The sequence below is a fragment of the Microcebus murinus genome, chromosome 10 (genome assembly GCF_040939455.1).
Source record: "Microcebus murinus isolate Inina chromosome 10, M.murinus_Inina_mat1.0, whole genome shotgun sequence".
NCBI classification, from domain to species: domain Eukaryota; kingdom Metazoa; phylum Chordata; class Mammalia; order Primates; family Cheirogaleidae; genus Microcebus; species Microcebus murinus.
Window position 1 is genome coordinate 34,791,798 of NC_134113.1, and position 21,408 is coordinate 34,813,205.

Genomic DNA, 21,408 nt, shown 5'->3' on the forward strand with positions numbered 1-21,408 from the left:
TATAAAAACTAGAACACTGTCAAATGGATTTTTTGACATGTTGAACTAATGAATGTTTCCAAATAAAGCAAATAGTAAGTTTTCTTAGGAAAAGTAAACCACTTCTTCACACTAAAACGAGATATGATATACTGTGTTTCCCCGAAAATAAGACAGGGTCTTATATTTATTTTTCCTCAAGAAGACACCCTAGGGCTTATTTTCAGGTGATGTGTTATTTTCCCCTCAAAGCCTCAGCTTGTAGCACGCACAGAATGGCCGCGACCTGATGGGGGTAGTGGACCTTGTTGGTGGGGCTGCCCGCACCTTTCAGGTCACCTCTGGGATAGTAGCTGTCACAATGGGGCAGATGAGAAGGGCTGCTCATCTTCTTTACCACTCTGCGATGAAATGCACGGGCTGTGCAGACATGCTACATAGCCACGCCCATCACTAGGTCTTATTTTCGGGGTAGGGCTTATATTGAGCAAATGCTTAGAAATCCTGCTAGGGTTTATTTCATGGGTAGGTCTTATTTTCGGGGAAACACGGTATATAACAGAAAAGATGCACAAGCACTAAAGTAATGAAAATTCTAAAAGAATTAATGATAAATTTTATCTAAATACTGATCTCTAAAATGGCTTACAAAGCCACACGGAAGACAGGCCTGAGTTCTGGTTCCATATGGAATCAACCTGAAATTCTACCTTGGCTTTTCAAAGTGCTCAAAGTTTTTGAAAGGTGTATAAACCTCGCTTTTAATATAGCTTCTATTTTTCATTCATAAAAATTTAACTAATTTTTAAAATAACAATAGGTTTTCTGTACAGAGAAAGAGTATGACAGAATTCTTTACTAGAGTGTTTTTGAAATTTAAATCTTTGTAATGTTTAAGTTTGTTAGGATCTAAAAATCATTTCAGAAAGTGCGCCACCTTTTTCTCAAGTCAGAAATCTATTATTAAAATCTACTTTGAAACGAAACATTATTAATTTGCTAAATATTTAATGGCTGGTCCTTTTTCTTTAGTAAGAACTCATAAGCAACTTGTTATAATAATTTGTAAAGCTTGTGAGATAGGAAATATTAAAGGTCTGTAAGTAATGTATCATAATCATGCATCTTGGCAAGTATATGAAAACTGATACTTAGGTACTATTCATTATAAGTTGGAAAAACTTCATGTCACCATTCACTGTATCTCAACAATAACAATCATTCATTGACTTTTTACTATGAATTAGGGGAGCAAGCTACAGGAAGCAAATGTCTGACTTAAGCTCACACACTCCTCTTATTCTTACGCATTTAGGCATGTAGATTTTTTTCTCAGCCTCTCAAGGAGCCTTAACACGTTACCCCACATAACTACTACAAACTGTTCGTAGTAGGTTTACAAGATGAAAAAAATTTTCTCTATTAGCTGCTTTCTAAATGTATCTCATTGCTTTTTAAAGGAATGTCACTACCTGGATTTTACAGATGAAAAAACTGAGGAGCAGAGGGGCTAAGCAACAAAATCATAAAATATATAAAGTGGTAAAGCTGCAATTTAAACTCAGGACTACCTGATCTCAACACATTGCCTTAACCAGCAGGTAGAGAATAATCATAAACTTTCCAACTCCTCAGCTCAGGTGAGAATTATACCTCCCTTCTTTCTTTCTGTCTCTCTTTCTCATAGAAAATTGTTTTCTAGCTTTTGATACATTGGCCAGCAGGTTCATCTCACTTTGCCTTGGGCTTATCTATTGAATTAAAAGAGTAAAGAAGATCAATGATAATCCATGACTGGCCTTTAAAAAGGCTTCCCACACAGACATGATTCAATTCTTAAGAGGGAAATATGTGACACAGAAGATGCACTTTAGTTCTAAAGTTAACCTTAACACAATAAGGGTCTATGAAAGCAAGATGCAAAACCTAAAATGCGTGAAAATGATCATGGATAAATACAAATATGTTAAAAGGGCAACTCAAAGATTTAAGCAACAAACAATACAAGAACAACAAATAGTTGTTAGATCGATCTTTGGCACTGGAAAGGTAAGAGCTTTATATTTCTCATTTCTAATCCACAGTAAGGATTATAATACCCCTTTTATGGATAAGGAGGAAGACTCCAGAATGACAAGTGACTTGCACAAGGACAGTTAATAATCCTATCCTAAAAGGACTGAATGGCTCCAAAGCCATTGCAGCAAGCTGCCTTCTAAATAAAGTTTATTATTTATTGAATACCTACTAACATCTTAAAGATATTATCTTTGTACCTTTACATTATCCCTACACTATATCATTCTCATTTTACAAATGAAGTAACTGTGGCTCCCTGGGCAAAACTAACTTACTCAAGATAAAAAACAAGCAAATACCAAATGGATTCAGATTAGAGTTTTCTCTGGCTCTTTGAACTACACCATTTTACCCAAATAATATCAAAAATAATCAGAGAGGAGATAAAATAGCTGTAAAATTGCCATCAGTAGATTTAGTTTTAGAAGAGAATGGTATATATGCAATCCTTCAAGCTTGATTAAAATATTAAAATCATAAAAATTCCCATAAAGGAAATGGCCACAGGAAAAGAAAGTTCAGTAAATTCAATAAGGAAGGAAATAAAGATACTTAGGAATAGGGTGAGGGGATGAAGGTTAAGTCATGTTCTCTGGTACTATAATTTTTCTTAACTTACAATAAAAGAAAAAAAATGTCTGTGATGCCCAAGAGGAAAGAAGTAATGATGACTATTTTTCCTTCTCATCCTGCAAAAAAATGACATAATAGAAGCACTTTCATAAGAATGAGAAGATTTGCTGTGCAATGATGTAGCGATCAGGTTCATCACCCAGATTTATTTTCGATTCACTTACAGACAAAAGGGATTTGGATGTCTCTAGGCTGGCTTCAGGCAGATATAAACCAGTTTCAGATGTAGAACAAATAATGTCACTCTTCCCCTCTGAAAAGCCCCAGGTCTAAATAACCCAGGCAAAGGCTAACTGCTTAAGGAAAGAATGCCGGGTTATTGATGATGTAATAGTCTAGATCTCACTGATTCTTATGTTTCAAATTACTGGACAGCTCCTGCTTGCAGATAAAGAATAGAGCATGTAGTAGGAAATACTAAGACTCAGTACAGAATTCCTATTTTTTTTTTTTTTAATTTTGTGACTATCCTTCCCAAAAGTGCTTATCTCCTCCTCAACTCCTATGGTAATTACTAAATGCTTTTTACTTTTTTAATTCTTAAGCATATAGCTTGTATATCAATTCAGGTTAAACCAACATGAACGATGTATATGACAGTAAACAAGGATTAATAAGTTATCATTTGTTGCTATTTATAATCTAGTGACAAAGAAACGTATCAGTGTTTCCCAAAGTTTGCTTTTAGGTTCACATGAAACAACAAAAACTTTTTAAAAATTTGATATTTATGAATTTAATGTATATTAAAAATGTGATTTCACAGATATGATTTAGAATAAAGAAAAATATTTAGTGGGTAATACTCCAGATATTAAGTGGTTATGGGCAAAATTATGACACAGATCCAGTGATCCATGGGTGACTGAGAGGCATACAAAACCAAATACCTTGCAATAATTTAATTATAGAAGTTTCAGACGTTTGTTCACTTTAAAACTTCCAGATAAGCACAGGGAGAGAAAACCTATTTTTGTCAAAGGCCCCACACAATTTATAGCACTTTTTTCTAGTGTAAAAAATGAGGGTGCTTATAAAACGTCCCATGTGATGCTTTCTAGCAGGCTTCCTGCTACTAATACAGTGAAAGTATCTCATTGCCAATATTGATAATTTTAGGATGCTTTGCCAGAGGGCAGTCACTCTATCCTAATCTACCTAATTCTAGGCTTTCCAAGTTTGAGAACTAGGCTGGTTGCTAAGGTATTCATTCCATTTTTAAGTAACACTTATTTTCCATCTAAGATACCAGGTTTATTTTGGTAGCTGTTATACTGATCTTTTTATTGTATTGGTCATTTTTCTTTTAATAAGCACTTTCAGCAATCTTCAAGCTTGCAATTAGCAGTTCTCTTTTATAGGTTATTTTTAATTTGTTCCTTACTTGCTACATAATTTTAAAATGAAAGAAGTACATTTTAATTAACAGATTAGCAAACTTGGTTTGTTTCTCTACCTGTTGAAATTATCCACAATTATGACACAGCACTGAATTATGAATTATATACGAAAACAGTGTTGAGATGGCATGGTTCTGAATTCTAACTTTGCCGTTAAATACCTGTATGGTTTGGAAAAGTAAGTTATTTGACAGGGCCTCAGTTTCATAATTTACTTGAGGGACTAAGAACACATAATCCATAGTCCCCAAAATGATGTGCATCCACACTCTTCAGATATTTACACATCATCATTTCATAAACCATTTATAATATCTTAGTTTAAAAAGGAACTGTATTATTCATGAATTTTCCAGTTGATCTATTTAAGACTGAGTATACCTAGAACAATTGGTTCTTGATTATTCCTTTTAATATTCAAATGTTAGTTTTCTAATTGTTAACATTATACCCGCTCATTATAGAAAATCTAAAAGATCATAATTTTATAAAATTGAAAGAATTCCATCAACCATAGATAGCCATTAGCAAATTTTGATGTATTTTTATAGAATTTTACATGTTGAAAAAAATCAATTATATAGTAAAATATTTTGGTAGTTTTAAGTATTTAGGTTCATTCTAGCATTCTGATTTTAAATAAAACCCTGCCAATTTTCCCTAAATTCAGTTTTCAATTTTTTGTTTATTATTTTTTGTTTATCAAATTCTCCTCCCAATTTATGTAAGTACTGCTCTTACTTCAGCAATTACCATCTTTTTGTAACTTTGGTTTTTAAAAAACATATATAACTTTAGAATAAATATATATTAGTAGTAGGGGAATTCTTGGAGTATCTTTTATACACAAAAAATTCTTTTGTATATCATAGAGATCTACATTCATTCTAATTATATAGTTTCATTTTTAAAAATAAGCTACTTATTCCATATGAAATACATTTTGTCATGTAATGAGGCAAGTACTAGTTTTATCCTTTTCTAAACATTCAATTAATTGTCCTATATCAATTTTATAAGAGTTTCCTTCCCTCATCAATATTTAATTCCACATTTATTACCTACACAAGTCTTACATAAATTTCTATCTGTTTCTAGGGTCTCCGCTTTGTCCTATTGGTCTGGTTTTCTTTTCTTAAACAGGTATAACACCACTCTCATCAGTGTAGCTTCTTCTAATATTTTATAGCTAGTAGAGCAAGTCTCACCCACTATCCTTCTTTAAACATTCTTGACTCTATTTTCCTATTAAGTATATAATGTAAACTTCAGAATCAATTTGTCAAGTTTTTGGTAAATTTGTTTTTGGAATGTTTATTGCTATTGAATTAAAATCTATGATTCAATTTGAGAAAAGGGGAATTTTCACAGAACTGAGTTTCTGTATTCAAGATTACTATTCCATTCTCTATTTATTCAAACTCTCCTCCTACCTGTTCATGTACCCATGGAATTTACTTCAGCAATTATAACCCTTCTGGTACTAAACCTGACTATGAAACAAATAGAACCAGACATAAGATCTTTCATTTCTTTTTCTTTCTTCCAACCTAAGTCCAGAAGACTTTGGCTCCAAATAGCCCTTCAAAATATGTGATAAATAATTGATCACATCATATATCAACTTGGATTTATATGTTATATTTGTACATACGTAATTGAAAAGAAACTTCCAAATAATTTTTTTCCAGAACCCATAGTCTTTCAGAGCCATATGATATCAGGGGTGATTCATATTGAGAGTTCAGCTGTGATTTCAATTCTCACTTTTTACTTCACAGTGTTAGCATGAGAAACATTACAGGGTCTGGCTTTCTAAAACCTATCTATATCACAAAGTTGCTGTAACTCTTAGACAAATTTTGTGAATCTCTTGGATCTACATCTTAGTCTTTTCCTCATCTTATTCTTGTAATAACAACTCTATCCAGTTGCCCCAGATACATTGGTTCTGACTGAAAGTCCTTACTGGTTACTGTACAGAGCAGGAAAAGACAAAGAAAAAAATATATAATTTAGCACTTCTTTGTTTCTGGTGTTCCCTAATTAATTATATTATACCATTTTATTTACTCCATTGTAATTCTCCAGAGGACAGTACTATATTTTTAAGAGAATGATCTTCATCTCCCCCAACATACACTTGGAAATACACAGAGTCTCTATTTTGAAAAATTCTGAGCATTTTATAGGATTGGCTCTAACATTTTGTGGATTATTTTAGTGATTCATTTCCTTGAAAATATAAAGGACATTGATTAGCCTTGAGAACTTCAGGATCCCTAGTTGCAAATGGAGAAATACTGACACAGGCTCCTGGCTTTTTTCCAAGTTAAATTTTGATGGCATGTCAGATGTTTCCTCTACATAACATCACACTAGAAATTAAGAACCTTTCTAACTTTTACCGAAGTTTAATCTGTTTCTTGACAATTAGTGTTTTTACTTAATGAAACACATATTTTTTTCCTGCATTTCTTGTGTTTGTTTTACAACTACCCTTTCAGGCTTCAAGGGTGTCCCCTTAAGTTCAATGCTACCGGACTCTGTAAAGAATTACATATTGAACCTTTTCATAACCCCCCTCCATTTAAGACTTGGATAATATTTCATTTTATTTCCAATCCCTTCATCCTAGTACAAGTTGTCATTGTTGAAGTCCGTTGTCAGATGGTAAGTAACCTCTTTTGTAATCAGGTTGCTGTTTTCTTCCCTAAGTCTAATAACAGAAACCAGAACTACCCTCCTCCACAGCAAGATACAAAATCTAGAAAGGTCACTTTCTCCACTTCTCCCTTGAAGACCTTCATCATGGAGTCCTCCCCTATATCCTGAGGGAAGGAATGAATGGGTCACACAGAGGCCAGGAAGAATCTGAACAGAGAGGCCACCTTGCTGGGTTTCCCCACCCAGTCTATTACCATTAGATCATATCCTTTTGTCCAATTGCATTTCTGCAAAGCTTTCATTCCTCATCAAACTTTAGCAAAATAGTTTTTTCCTGGGTGTTTGGGCCTTCATTTCTGTAGGCTCCTACTGTTATGCAGAACTCCTACTAAATGTGTTATGCTTTCTCCTGTTAATCTCTCTTGTTATAGGAATATTGGTTGTGACTCTCATGATGGATGAGAAAAACATCACATCTTTGTGTCCCTTCAGTTGCTTGTGCTAAACATGTATAACAATAATGTCTCATTTCTTTGACATTGATTTTCAAGACTGTATCCTCCACATAAAATTTTCTTCTTCCACATGACTGTGTTCGTTTCATTTAATTGACATCAAAGTTGGCATCAGTTAGAATGTCAGGTTTTGAAATCTAGTGAATGAAATTCCTAGGTATAATATACCATCACCTCAATTTTCTGAGTACTCTCCATCCTGTATTTACTACTGAGTAAAGATTAACTCTATGGCTATTGCCCAATGAAAGATTAAAATATATGCTTTTTCTCATTCATTTCTATTGAAGCCTCAGGAAACAGATTTTTTAAGCAGAACACAATGAAACTATATGTTAATCAGAGAATACAGAGGCTTTAACTGGGTATTAATTTGAGTTTATTCATTTCATTATAATTCAATTTAAATATAAAGTTTTTAGACTTAAATCTTTTCTTTACCCTGAAACTGGCAAAAGTATGAATTAATGTAACAGGTGGGCTCGTGTGGTTTCAATAGCACTGAAATATGATCAACTGTCTCATATCATATTTCCAGGAAAGCAAGAGGCATTTAGACCTACACGTGATCCTTAGGCAACTCTACCATTGGCATTAAAGTGTCCAAACTCCCCACAGGGACCATATATCTTCTGGTCTTGGGTTTAATTGAAACTCTAAACAAAATATATTACTTATTTAATGCAGCTGAACTGGATACTGGCCTTTGTAGTGTATAGACTAATGCCTCCCAAATTAATGTCTGTAACCATAGTACATAATGTAGAGATATCAAGCGTGAAAGGTTAAAGAATAAAAATACACCACTGTGGTTTTATAATGAGAAATGAACTTTTAGGAGAAAAATTTATGGGGTTTTGCTCCTAAATTTTATTTATTCATTCTTTTTTGATACACAGCCAAAAGTTCACAAATTCCTTATCTTGTTGGCTACATATCTTACCAAGCGTACTTCTAAAATCTCTCGTATACCTGGCATTGTTCGCCTGGTTTTGTCTTTTCTGGTGATGGGAAAATGAAAGTGAAACGAAGAGACTTGTCTTAAAAATTAGAAGTTAATATTCTTTTTAGAGTTACACAGTTTAATGACTAATCCATTTATATGGTCATACTCATATTTGCAGTACTGACTCATTGATTTTCTAGAGTGCCATTGGAAGCAATCAAAGGAAAATCACCAGAACTCAAAATAGAGGAAGCAGGTGGTATAAAAAGCTTAACACTATGGGAGTGTTAATGCTTCCACACTTGAAAGATGTGAAAGTTCAAATCTCACATTTAAAAACCATCTCTTTCACAGTTGGCATGTTAAATTCACCGAACAACAAATTATAGAAAAAACGTTAAGCATGTAAGCTATCACATTAAAAGTTTACTCTGAATATCTCCACTCTAAATATGCTCTGAAATAAGGTGAGGTAAACACACACACACACACACACACACACACACACACACACACACACACAGATAAATCCAACAAAAATAAATGAATCAACTAAAACACAACCCATATGGAAGACTGATAAAGAGACTTCTTTTATACTCATTCAACCAACAGAACTCAGCACAATATTACATATTTCAAGTAGAGTTCAAATTTACACAAGTGAGGATTTCTGCATTTTGTTTTCAAAAGCTGCATTTGGAACCTTGTTGGTCAGTTCTTCTCACCCAAATAATAGTAAAAGATCTAAAGATTACTGGTGGCTATTTATGACACTTAACTTTCTCGCTCCACAAGTTTCTTCTCAAAAATACAACTCTAAGTTTGCACAAGTTTTTTACACCCAAAATTGCTTTAATAAATTTTGTTTCTCATTCATTGTTTTTCTCATTCTCTGTGAATAGTCTAATAAAAATGGGAGGAAAAATCTCATAAACAGCTATTTTAAAGAGCTAAAAATCAGATCAAAATTTTCCTCGCTTATTGGAGAAAACCTTTGTCAAAATTTTGAATCTATGTAAGTAAAAGACTTGTTAGCTAAAGGCTAATATAGGAAAACATATTTTCTAATATTGAGCTGGGAGTTAAAAGTAAAAGGGCTATAAAAATGAACAAGGAATTATCAGAAGACAATCAAAACAGTATGCTAATAATAAAAGCAAATAGGGCAATAAAAAACAATGGGTCATGACTGTGCAATTCCCCTCTGAAAAAGAATGTAATCTCTTCCTAAGATAAATGTATGTTACCCACCATAAACACAGTTTTACAGAACAGAAAAATATGAATATATGTACAAACTTTGATAGTAGTATCACATTAGAATTAAAAAGTTTAAGTTCTTATTATTTATTTTGTTTGGTCTAGTCAACATAGTACTGCCCACATGATTATAGACAAAATACTTTCAAGATTAGAGTAATAATTTTCCATTTTATTTATAGGTACTTATTAAGGAGAGGAACTCAAGAGCTCTGGACCAGCTATGAAATCTCCCAAAAAGTTCTATGAGAGCAGGATCCATATTCATTATATATATATTTCATATGACCATCACCTCTGTACTCTTCACTCAGCACATGTGGCTTCAAAAAACAATTTTCTTATTTTTTTGCACACAGAGGTTATTCGGAACAGTGATTATAGACTGCAATGACAAGTTAAGTAGCCTAAGTCCTCTTTTAATCCATGTAACACATTATGCCCCTTGGTTCTTAAGATATATTACCAAGATGATATGGCCTAAATCACTTATATAATTAAACCCAACAATTACTTTGCACTGAGAAAGCCAAGTAATTTTATTTTAAATAGTAAATAGCCTTAAAATGACCTCTGGGATCGGAAGAGCTCAAACTGATAAAAATAATTGGAAGTTACAGCTTAATTTAGTTTCCTATAATCCCTTAGGATTATTCAAAAGTAATGCTTATATAGAGATAATAAGAGAAATAAACATTCACAGAGAAAGAGGAGAAAAACTGAGGGTGTTCAAAACTTATCCTGCATTTAAAAAAAAATTAAAATATCCTGTATACTTAATACATATGTATGAAACCACAATTTTTAGGTGTATTATTTTGTATAGTTAAACTGAAGAGGTTTTTATATGTTTTATTTTTTTCTGATTATTAAATGTGTAAAGAGAAGCTATTTTGATATAGTAAAGAACACACTAGTATTGTTAACACAGAAGGAGTAAGTAGAAAAAGCACTTGAATTTATGTCAGGAAACTACATTCTTGGCTCTAATACAAACTGTATAATCCTGAACAGATCAATTTAAGTCTTTACGTGTTAATTTTCTATCTTGTAAAATAAAAGATGTTATATGGGTTTCCAAGATAGGAATTTTTCATATCTAACATTCTATAATTCTAAAATACATCTGTAATTTGAGGGAAAAAGGAGAAATTCAGAGGGGTTTATTATACTTCTGAGAGTTAGAATAAAGAATAATTTTTACTAAGTCTAAAAGAAAAATACACCATGATAGAAAGAAGGAAGGAGTCTCTAACCTAAATATGACCATTTTAATTTGGTGGGCACACTCTAATGAAACCAAGTTAATTGGCATTAACAGAATATGCTGTTTCACTTTTGGTTAATATAGCTAACAGTTAAAGAAGAATTTGGACTGTACTTGTTGAGAAAAAAGGAGAAATGACCTTGGAAAGAAAATACAGCAATTCCAAAAAGAACTAAATAGAATCCCAATAGAACTTTGGTGACTACAAGGCCATTACTGTGACGAAAGTCTTATCCTTAGTGTAATCACATTTGCAGTGCTAAACACAAAAAGAACTGACAGACAATATATCAACTTTTGGAATTTAAAAGCCCACAAAAATTATGATGATTATAGAAGATCATGTGATAAAACACTTGTCAGTTTAGGCATTTGGGCCAATGTGCGTTACCTTCATTATTTTAATCAGTCCTCAAACTGATGCTGCTATTATAAAAATCTTATGGATAGGGAAACTGAGGCTTCTGTTAAGTAATTTTCTCAAGGATTCTCAGAGCTAGTAAGTGTCAAAGCTGTAACTTGAACCTAGGCTGTGTGACTTCAGGGACTACACTATACAGTATCTCCATTTAATCCAAACTGTCCTCTCTGGAGGAAACTGAAGCCGACAGAATTAAAGTCAAAACTGGCTAGAAGCGATTTTAATACTTATTTTGTGACCGGTCCTTTAATATTTTATGTATTTGCACACCTTTCTAATTATAAGAACCTAGGGGAAAGTTTAATTTTTGTTTATAAAATAATATTTAGTATCTGTTTATCATTCATGTCATTCTGAATGGAAAGATACTTCTCAATTATTGTTATTCAAATATGTTGGTCCTATGAATTAAGAGATTAATGAGAATATATTTTTAAATATTTGTAAAATTTACTTATGAACTATTACAATAAAATGAATAGTTTTAAAATATGGGAAATTTAAGTAGAAAATTAAATTAATCAAACTTGTTATTTACTATTAATACACAAATGGGAAAAAACATTCATTTGATGTTCAGAATAAGTTGATTGATACAAAGCATATTGTCATGTAATGGTTTTTTTGTAAAATGTTCAAAGGGACAGAAAATGGAAAGGACTAGAATGCTTTTTTAAAAAAGCAATTGTGGTGAATTTAGTTATTAAATCAATAACAACATTGAAATATAATTGTATTTATCCACACATACTCCTTAATTTCTCCTAACCTCTAAAGAAAAGAAAAAAAATTGAATGGAAAAAATATGTTTGTATGTTGCATACACATACAAGTGCATGGGGGTAGTGGTTGTGAAGGAGTAAATAAATGAGACATGAGAAAAATGAGTACTTACAGGCAAAATCTATCCAGACATTATAATCCATCACTGATCCCCAAAGGGCACTAATAATATGTAAATGTGTGAATGAGAAAACACATTCAAGACTGTTGATAAACTTGATAGGATAATCAGCACATGCTGACAGGCTAATGAAACTGATGAACTGACAGGGCAGCTTATCTCCTGGGCCATTTTTTTCCTTGTCAAATGGAGGCTAATCAAAATGTATTAGGAGTTAAAGCAAACACTTGGGGGATTTAACCCATTTGATTAGGAGGTGAACTCACTCTGAGAAAATTATAGTTTCCTAAACAAGTGAAACTATAAAACCTGATCAGCTAATGGACCTTCACACAGAATTAAGCAGAAAGCAGCCACCATAATTATAAAAGAAATCTGGTATTTTAAATTATAGTAGGGTCTTTCCTTCAAAAATTGTTAGGAGGATGCTTTTCAGAGTCTGGGCAAAGTGACCATCTCCTATCATGGAAAATAAGACAAAGGACTAAGCAACGACCCCCAGGGACACATTTATCTTTCGCTGCCTGTGTATGCTCAGCATCTGTGTAATCATGTGAGAGACAGATCGAGGTACCAGCTGAATTTTCAAATTTATTAACATAAAATAATTGAATGAATTTTCTGAAATCACTAACTACAAGTGAATACCACCACTTCCCGTTAAAAATAGTTACCACATGCAGTCTGTTGCCAAGGATCTCAGAGCCCTATTCTAATTTAAAGAAAGATGTCTCGTTTGATAGCTGAGGAAAACTGGGAATACGGCTTTCACAAGCACCAGCACTAGAGTTAAGAATAAAATCATAAACTAAAATCGCTGTGCCTCTTGAGACAAAGCTAGAGAAAGCAATCCTTTCAGCATTTATTTTGATGTGGAAAACATCCAGCACTAAAATAGAAAAGCTAATTTAACTTATAAATCTACACACTCTAGGCACATGCTTCATGGACATGCATATTTCCTTGGTATAGACAGGTTGATAGCAAAATGCTGGACAGTAAAAGGCATTGTTTTAATTTACAAAACTTAAAGAGCAAAAGTACATTTAATCAACCTAGATTTTACGTTTTAGTAACTATACAAAGAAAAAACTAAAAAATACTCCAGAGTCTTTTTTAATATGAGCATTAAATCACTCTACTGGAGGTAGTATTTCCAGAGACATAGAATGAATATTTTGACCTCTTCCTAATATAGATTTTTTTCTTTCTGTTTACTGACCTACTCACCTGTGCCCATTCTATCTCTAAACTATTTCTTTCTTTCTTTTTTTTTTTTTTTTTGAAACAGAGTCTCACTGTGTTGCCCGGGCTAGAGTGCCGTGGCGTCAGCCTAGCTCAAAGCAACCTCAAACTCCTAGGCTCAAGCGACCCTTCTGCTCAGCCTCTCGAGTAGCTGGGACTACAGGGCACGTGCCACCGTGCCCCGGCTAATTTTTTTTTCTATTTTTAGTTGTTTGGCTAATTTCTTTCTATTTATAGTAGAGACGGCGGTCTCGCTCTTGCTCAGGCTGGTTTCAAACTCCTGACCTCGAGCAATCCTCCCGCCTCGGCCTCCCAGAGTGCTAGGATTAGAGGTGTGAGCCACTGTGCCTGGCTCTAAACTATTTCTTAATTCTCTGTCACTTGGAAAATAAAGAATGTGTGTGTTTTTTCCAGGTGTATATTTTCTAATTTGGGAGGGTTTGGGATTTTTGTGTGTGTGCTCAAGCCATGCAGCTACTATCAAGTTCCTCAAATCATGAAATTTAGAAGTGGAAAATAATCCTGGAGATCATATAGTCTAATCTCATTTATTTTATATGCATGAGAGAGTCCTAGAAATATTAAATTTAACCAGGTTTAATGAAAAGGTAAAATCTGAGCATGCAATTGGTGCTTTGGAGAAAAATATCTGAGGAAAAAGCAACCCCTTTTCTTCTCTTATCTTGAAACAGCAACATTGATCAATCAGCAGGGCATTTTAAACTTTAGAGATTTTTTTCTTCCCTAAAGTCACATGATAAATTTGTGGTTTTCAGTTGTGTCCACCATCAAACAGCTGCCGTAACAATTTACTACAAGGCAGGCAGGCATCAACCACCAGTAACAGGGAGATGTTAGAAATTCCGGTTCTTGGACTTCTTATGTAGAAAAATCCATGCCTTAGATCCATATACTTTCTAATAAGAGAATTAAGCTAATCATTCAACATAGAAGAATAATTGTAGTAGCACATTTACAATCTGCACAGTTTCCTTTTTATTCTAAAATATTACTCTGAAAAGACCTATTAAGCTACAAGGCCTGATCTATCAAAACCATATGAGTTGGCTCAGTTATCTTTTATAAGCATCAAAGTTCATGAATTTCTACATCACAGCATGTTTACTTTTCAGAATCTTCGGATTAATAGCATGATCAAAATTATCATGAATTTGATAATCTCATTAAAACGAATGTGCACTTTATACATCTCTAAATATACCTGAAAATTTTACACATATGTACAAGATATCACTTTTGCAATCTCTATAGAATCTAGCTCGTACTCAATATCCAGAGAGTCCTGAGAGTCCCTTGCAACAATTCTGGGATCTGACCAACACATTGGGAATCAGTATTTTAATACATATATTTGTCCATATCAGAACAAGTGTGCTCTGTTAGAATTTGAATATGACACCCAATCGTGAAATAAGGTTTCTTTGTGAGGATTAATATGATTCATTAGCACCTCATTGAACACAAGCATGTTTTAATTATTCCAGAAGTCTCTGAAATATCAATTTAAAGTATTAACGTTTTACTTACCCATCATGTTGTACAAGCTCTGTGGGGCAAACTGCCTTGGCATTTTCTGAATTGCTTCTTTGTATACACTAAGGGCTTCCTAATTTATAAGAAATAATAAAAAAGATGAATCATCACCAAAGTTCAGGGATATTCACTGAAAATAAGATAATAACATTCTTCCAAATAACAGTGCTATTTCTAAATGGATCACTAGAGGAAAATAATTGAGCTGTCCTTTGATAGCATGCTATCTCAATTTCACAAATGCAAGTACTCAGCCCCGTCAGTGAAAAATGCCCTAGTTCAACAAGAAGTTAAATGTTAGCAATGCTCTTTTAATATAAATTTTCCAGTTCACACAGATCAGTCAATTAAAAACTTAAGAAAATTGTATTTGGAAGTTACTCATAATTACTTTAAGTCAGGAAACCTGGTGGGATCTAAATAAAATATCCACTAACAAACCTTCTGACTACAGAGACTCATTGAAGTTATTAAATGCAATTACTTTAAAAGTTGTATCTCCATCCTTCCACTTCAGTCTTAATGTATTGTGTAAGAGTATGTGAGTTAGGAGGGGAGAAGGAGAGGGGCGATAAAATTAGGAGCACACGCAAGCATGCTTCCTACAAGAGGAAGACAGGACAAGGCTGGGTCACCTCTTAACTTACTGTACAACATCCTCTTACATCCTTTTTCCCTTCCCCTCAATTAAAAAATTAAATTAAATTTTATTTCATTATAATATATGAGAAAATGAAGATAAATAAGTAGAATTAACATCAAATCTCTATCTTAATATTCAGAGTACAAACAATATATTTTTTTATAATATCACACACTGGGTATAAGGTAACAATTCTGGAAACTGCATCTTGGATCATTAAATCAAAGAAAAGGGGGGCAAATAAATTTGAGAAAGATTACATGTTCTCTCCCTTTCTTGAATAGTCCCAATACATATTGACATAATTGCTCTGAGAAACTCACAGGAAAGAAATTTAATTTTTATATAGAAAACGTTTTTTCCAAACAGATTTGATCACAAAACTCTTTTAATGTCAACATGTTAGTTTCCAAAGGACAGCAGTTTAATGTGTACATATATAAGTTTTTTAAAAGACAGTTGGCCCTGCAAGGTTGTGGGTTAGACAACATTGAGACTGGATGAGAACAAGGGGGAAGGAAAAGGAGTACAGGTATTGGCCTGACCTCATAGTGTCCCTGCTCATGATAGAGTTTTCCCAGATTGTACAGACAGCTGGTAACAGAGCTCTTGTGTGCGTGAGGATCTTTCAGGTTTTCATCGGGGATCTCAGAACACTTTAAGAATGTACGTCTGGCTTCTTCTGTCTTTCCTTGGTTCATTAGAATAATACCGGTGTTTAAATATGCAGCTGAGGGGGGAAAATGTAAACAGAATTGGGAGAAGTATGAGAAGGTGATATACACTGTGGATAAAATAAAGTTATTTTTGTTTCGGTTTAGTCTATGAATTATTTCTCATTTTAAAAAAACAAATTCATATAGGATCAATAATGGTAGTATGAACTATGGTATCACTACAAAACATATAAAATAGTGTCTGCCCTCAAGGAATTCCAATAATTTTGAGTTTACAATCTGGTTTAGTAAAAGTTACAGCTACCATAATGTTTTTTAAATGATCAAGGACATCAAAATATGAATCGAAAGAGATACAAGTGCTAGAAGTTCCTAATTTGAGTAGCAAATATTCAGAAAAAGAAGCAATGAGTGTTTTCTCTGTGATGCTGAAAATCACAGAGATAATTTTCAAGAACGAAAAGAGGCATTAAAACAATTTCAAATATTACTTACAAGCCAGGGTAGGCCTGCTCCCAATGGCCAATTTATAATAATGTAGTGCTTCTGCAAACCTGCTGTTCTCCTGTAGAAGTAACCCTCTGCATGAAGAAAACAGAAATTTAGAGACAGGACTGTATTACTACCTAGAAAACCACAAATTTTTATTTTATATTCCAAAAATAAAAATGGTTAACAGTGCAATAAAATGCTAACCTGTTATAAAAATAAATTCTAAATAGAAGGAAATGATTCCTCAGGAGAGAAAATACTGGATCGGTATCAGTTGCATTTATGCTGCATTAGAAAGGATTAAGTAGTATTTTCAAAAAGCCTTTTACCACCACTGAACTTTCCCCTTTCCTAGCTGTCTTTTCTCTCCCACTAGAATTACTAACCACCTGCATTTCTTCTCAGAGCACGCATATTTTCTCATCACTTCGGAAAGAAAACTTCTGTAAGGCAGTGATATATGGAAACATGAGATGTCTCTCTCACTAGCTGTGTTGCTTGGGAAATATGGTCTATGATTGTGCCAAAGGCCAAAGGTCGTCTGGGTCAACAGCAAAAATAGAGTCAGAATTTAATCAGATACCATAAAGGAATAAAGAAAAAGACTGAAGCTATCCATATCGTTATTTCCTTGATATCTGGAGTTAGCCAAATAAGCTTGAATTTCAGAACACTGTGCAAATTTCAGCTCACTGATCTGAAAAACACTTTTCTCTGCAGACTCCAAGACTCCATGGGTCTTCCTAGGAGGCTCCTTAGGTAGTAGCCGCATGCAATATTGCAGCCATTCCAGACCCCACCCTCATGACCTAAATGAAAATCAATTACAATCATGTCTATGAAAATAAGGTGTCAGGGAATAGAACCAAGTTCGAAAAGCTCTTAGAGGACTTTTTGGCCTATTCCCATTCTCTTGCAATCAGTAAGTATCTTACAGACATCCCGCACATCTATTAAGCCTGAGTACTGCTGTTATCACCTCAAATTGCAGATTTAACTTGGCAGCTTCTGAGGCCTTTCAAAGGCCGGTAAAATAGAGGTCAGAGAAAAGAGAAGGCCACAGATAAAAGCTTATTTTGTGGAGTATTTAACTACTCAGATTATTTAATGAGCATCTTGAGAAAATCTTTAAAGAGTGCTTATTTGTGTCATTAGTGTATATTAACATTATTTTTAATGTTTGCTAAGAAGTCATTAGAAGAATTCCCAAACACATTTCATTTTCATATATATAAAAACGTACATTTAATTTCTATTAAAAATTTCTGAGCGACAATTAATTTGATCATGAAATTGATAGACTGTGCTGCGGAGTGTACTTTTCAGTTGCTGGGAATAAGAAAATAAAACAAAGCTTCCTGCAGAAGTCAAGCATTTGTAAAAATGGTGAGTTGTATTTAAAAGTGTATCAAAAGAAAGGCCACATTTTTTTAAAAAAATATTCTTTTAAATAATTTTATTAATATGCTTTCTAGTTAACTAAACTCACATATGTTATCTAATTTCTGAAACTTAGCTACAAGCTTAATTGTCTTACTTGCTTTCCTTTCAAATTCAGATAAAGAAGTGCTTCTCCTTTGATACAAAGCTAAGGGCATGAGGAAAAATAACATCCAGATATTTAATTTTATTTTTTCCAGCTTCTTTAGAAATTAAAATTCCACAATTGGCCTCCATTTTTCCAGTATCTTCAAACTCTTTTTCCAGTTTCCTTTCCCTTAAGACTAGAAAAAATGTTCATGGGCTTCTTAAATTTAGGGGAGGAGAATACTCCTACAATCTTTACCCATTCCTATATCCACCTCTAACTACTGCTTACTATTATTTTTTCCATTCAAACTCAGATTTCCTTTAAGAATGGTCTATGGGGCATATGGCCAAAGTCTCAGATCCCATTTAACCCTTAATACAGGTTAGGCTCTATTCCCAGAATTCCTCTGAAATGTCCTATCAAATTTCTACTAGTTATCAAACTCCAAAATAGTTCATTTATGTGAACAGCCCACTCAAGTATTGCACTTGAGCTTACTGAATTCACCTTCCTTCCTGAAACTTTGTTTCCTTGGCTCCTGGGAGACCATTCTCTCAGGTATCTTCCATTCTTGAGATTATCCTATGTAGAATGAAAATGAAAGTGCCTCTTCATTCATACACTCCTTTAAAAGGAGCTGGTGTTTCAAAGGATTTTGTCTGTGTAGCTTCTCTTCATAAATACAGTTTCTGCCTGACATCATACATAAATGTGGCTCATGTATATGCTGACTGCTCTCAATTCTGAAGTAATGATCTTTCTCCTGACATCCAGATTTGCTTTCAATAGCTGACTAAACCACATCTGAAGTTTACTGAAATTTCAAAATCAACACATCCAAAAATTGAAAACAATCTCTCTCACCTAAAAATAAATGAAAGAAAGGAAATAGAAGAAAAACATCTCTTTCAGAATCAATATCATCATTCGCTCCAGTTTGGTAAAATCAGAAACCTGATTTATCACTCTTAATTCTTTACATATCCCCATAATTCCATGTTTTGTAAAGTCTCCAAAGCCCACCAATTCTTATTTTCTAAAGCTCTTTATTCTGCCCCTCAAGGTTTATCTTCATGGCTGTGTCAGAGCTCTTTTATCTTTTCTGTCATCTGAATAAATGCAATAGTCCACTAATTAGTCTCCACATAATTACATTTCTAAAGGGCAACTATGCTATTAGGCTAGATGGAATGAACATGAAGGAGATGAGCACGAATCTTTAACAATGTGCCTAAAACTCATAAACCTTGAAAATTGATGTACTTAGCCTCATGGGATCCCTAATGCTGATATACTATATTCCTATCATTTTCCAATTCACAAAATATACAAAGAGGAAAAAATAATGAATAGCATAATAACCATCCCTAGACAAGCCTGTCCTGCCTGCCTTATTTTTTTGCAGGGTCCCAGTTACATGGAGCCATGCGGCAGGCAAGTTGCCAGGATTATATCTAATGCACCTCTCTGAATTAGAATATCATCCACTGCATCATCTGAATAACGTTAGCAATGGAGTGAGTCCAAGTTAGATGGCTATTGTGACTGATTTCTCATGGGCTCAGAATTTAATTGAGCATTAACTATGCCCTAGTATGGACGCTGCACATGTGAACAAGACAGATGCATTTGCCTATGGATACACAATCTACTGGGGGAGACAAATAAGAAAACAAACAGTGTGGAAAATTACAATGCTAGAGGACAGAGGACCAACACTGCCCAGCCCAGGAATAGACAAAGAAAGGTCCACAGAGTCCAGATGACATTGGCAGAAGCTTGAAAATACTCAGCAGTAAAAAGTTTTATCATCAGCTGCATGTTACTCAGGAAGAAAAAGAAGTTTAGAGAATTCATCAACTAACTCTAGTTTCTGTGGTTAATAAGAGGCAAAGCCGGAATTGAAACAGTTTCTCTGAAACTAAATCCCATGCTCTTTCAGAAAGAAAAGAGGAAAGAGATAAAATAATTCAATTCTGGGTACATATGTACTAGGTTATGTTTCTTTTTGCTCTAAGACTCTCCAGATTTTGCATTACATTAACTTACACTGATACTCTAAAAGGAATCAAGTGACATTTTGCAAATTAGGATGAATTTGGGTCAATTCTAGCACCATTATGACCAGGCTTCTGTTACTGCTATTTTCCACATCTATAAAACATAGTTTTTTTTCTTACTGAAGATAAATGATAGAAATCCTTCACATTGCAATAGTTACAACAATAATATTAATAACAACAGCAGCTAAACTTACTTAGCACTTACAATGTGTGTGTAGCACTTTACATATATTAATTTATTACTCAGTAATAATCCTATTGAGATAGGTTATTATGTGCTCCATTTTTCAGGTGATGAACCTTGGCCAAGAAAAAGGTAACATGCCAAAGATCAATCAGTAAGAAGTATATCAAAATTCAAGCCTGGAAGTTATACTATAAATGAAGACCTGTACTTTTAGTAGATCACTCATACAAAAGGCTTTCCCATGATGTTTTAAAAATGACAACATAGTTTGTTTACATGTTAATCATGTTAAAAATTTCTGGTTTCTTCTATGCATATTAAAAATAAGAACACATTTTAATATACCATAAAACTAGAATCTAATTAGAAATAATTTTATCCATATTACATGAAGTTGCCTTAGAATTAAGAAATCTGGCCCCAGGTATGAATATGAAGAAATTGAAAACAATGTCACTGATCTCTAATTTATAAATGGTAGGGTCAATTTTATATATCTCTGTGTAAGTGAATATATTATAGCATTTTATAAAGAATATTTTACTTCTCAGATTTCTCCTTTCATGATTTATCTTTCAGAGCAACAGTCACCGAAATTAAGCAGCCAGTGATGAAGAATATAAATTAGAAAAAGAGAAAGAATAGTTGTTCTCATCAAAGAAAGAAAATCCATCTGGTCATAAAAGCTACTACCACTCATTCTAACATCTAAATTCTAGAAAATCATTTTATGTCAAGAAAAAACAATTAAAAAATTGTTCTCCCTTAAATTCTTTTAGCTTTTTTCTGATTTTGATTACACATTTTAAGATTTACCATTGCATGTGCAGAATTTCTTTTCCCTGTGAAAGTTCTACCTTATCCACAGTCCCCCCAACCACCCTTTGTCTAAAATACCATTTTTAAAAACCATAATAATCTAGACACTTGATTAATGAAAAC

General features: G+C 33.5%; 1 protein-coding gene across 2 annotated transcripts in view; it reads right to left on the minus strand.

The window, feature by feature from the left end:
* The window catches only part of TMTC2 (transmembrane O-mannosyltransferase targeting cadherins 2), a 378,826-nt gene that overhangs the window by 127,394 nt on the left and 230,024 nt on the right, over positions 1-21,408 (minus strand). For both annotated transcript variants that reach the window (XM_012749530.3, XM_012749528.3), the window contains 3 exons: positions 16,689-16,774; positions 16,062-16,246; positions 14,868-14,946 (listed from right to left, as the gene is read on the minus strand). In XM_012749530.3, coding sequence (XP_012604984.1) covers positions 14,868-14,946; positions 16,062-16,246; positions 16,689-16,774 — 350 coding nt within the window. The remainder of the gene's footprint in view (positions 1-14,867; positions 14,947-16,061; positions 16,247-16,688; positions 16,775-21,408) is intronic.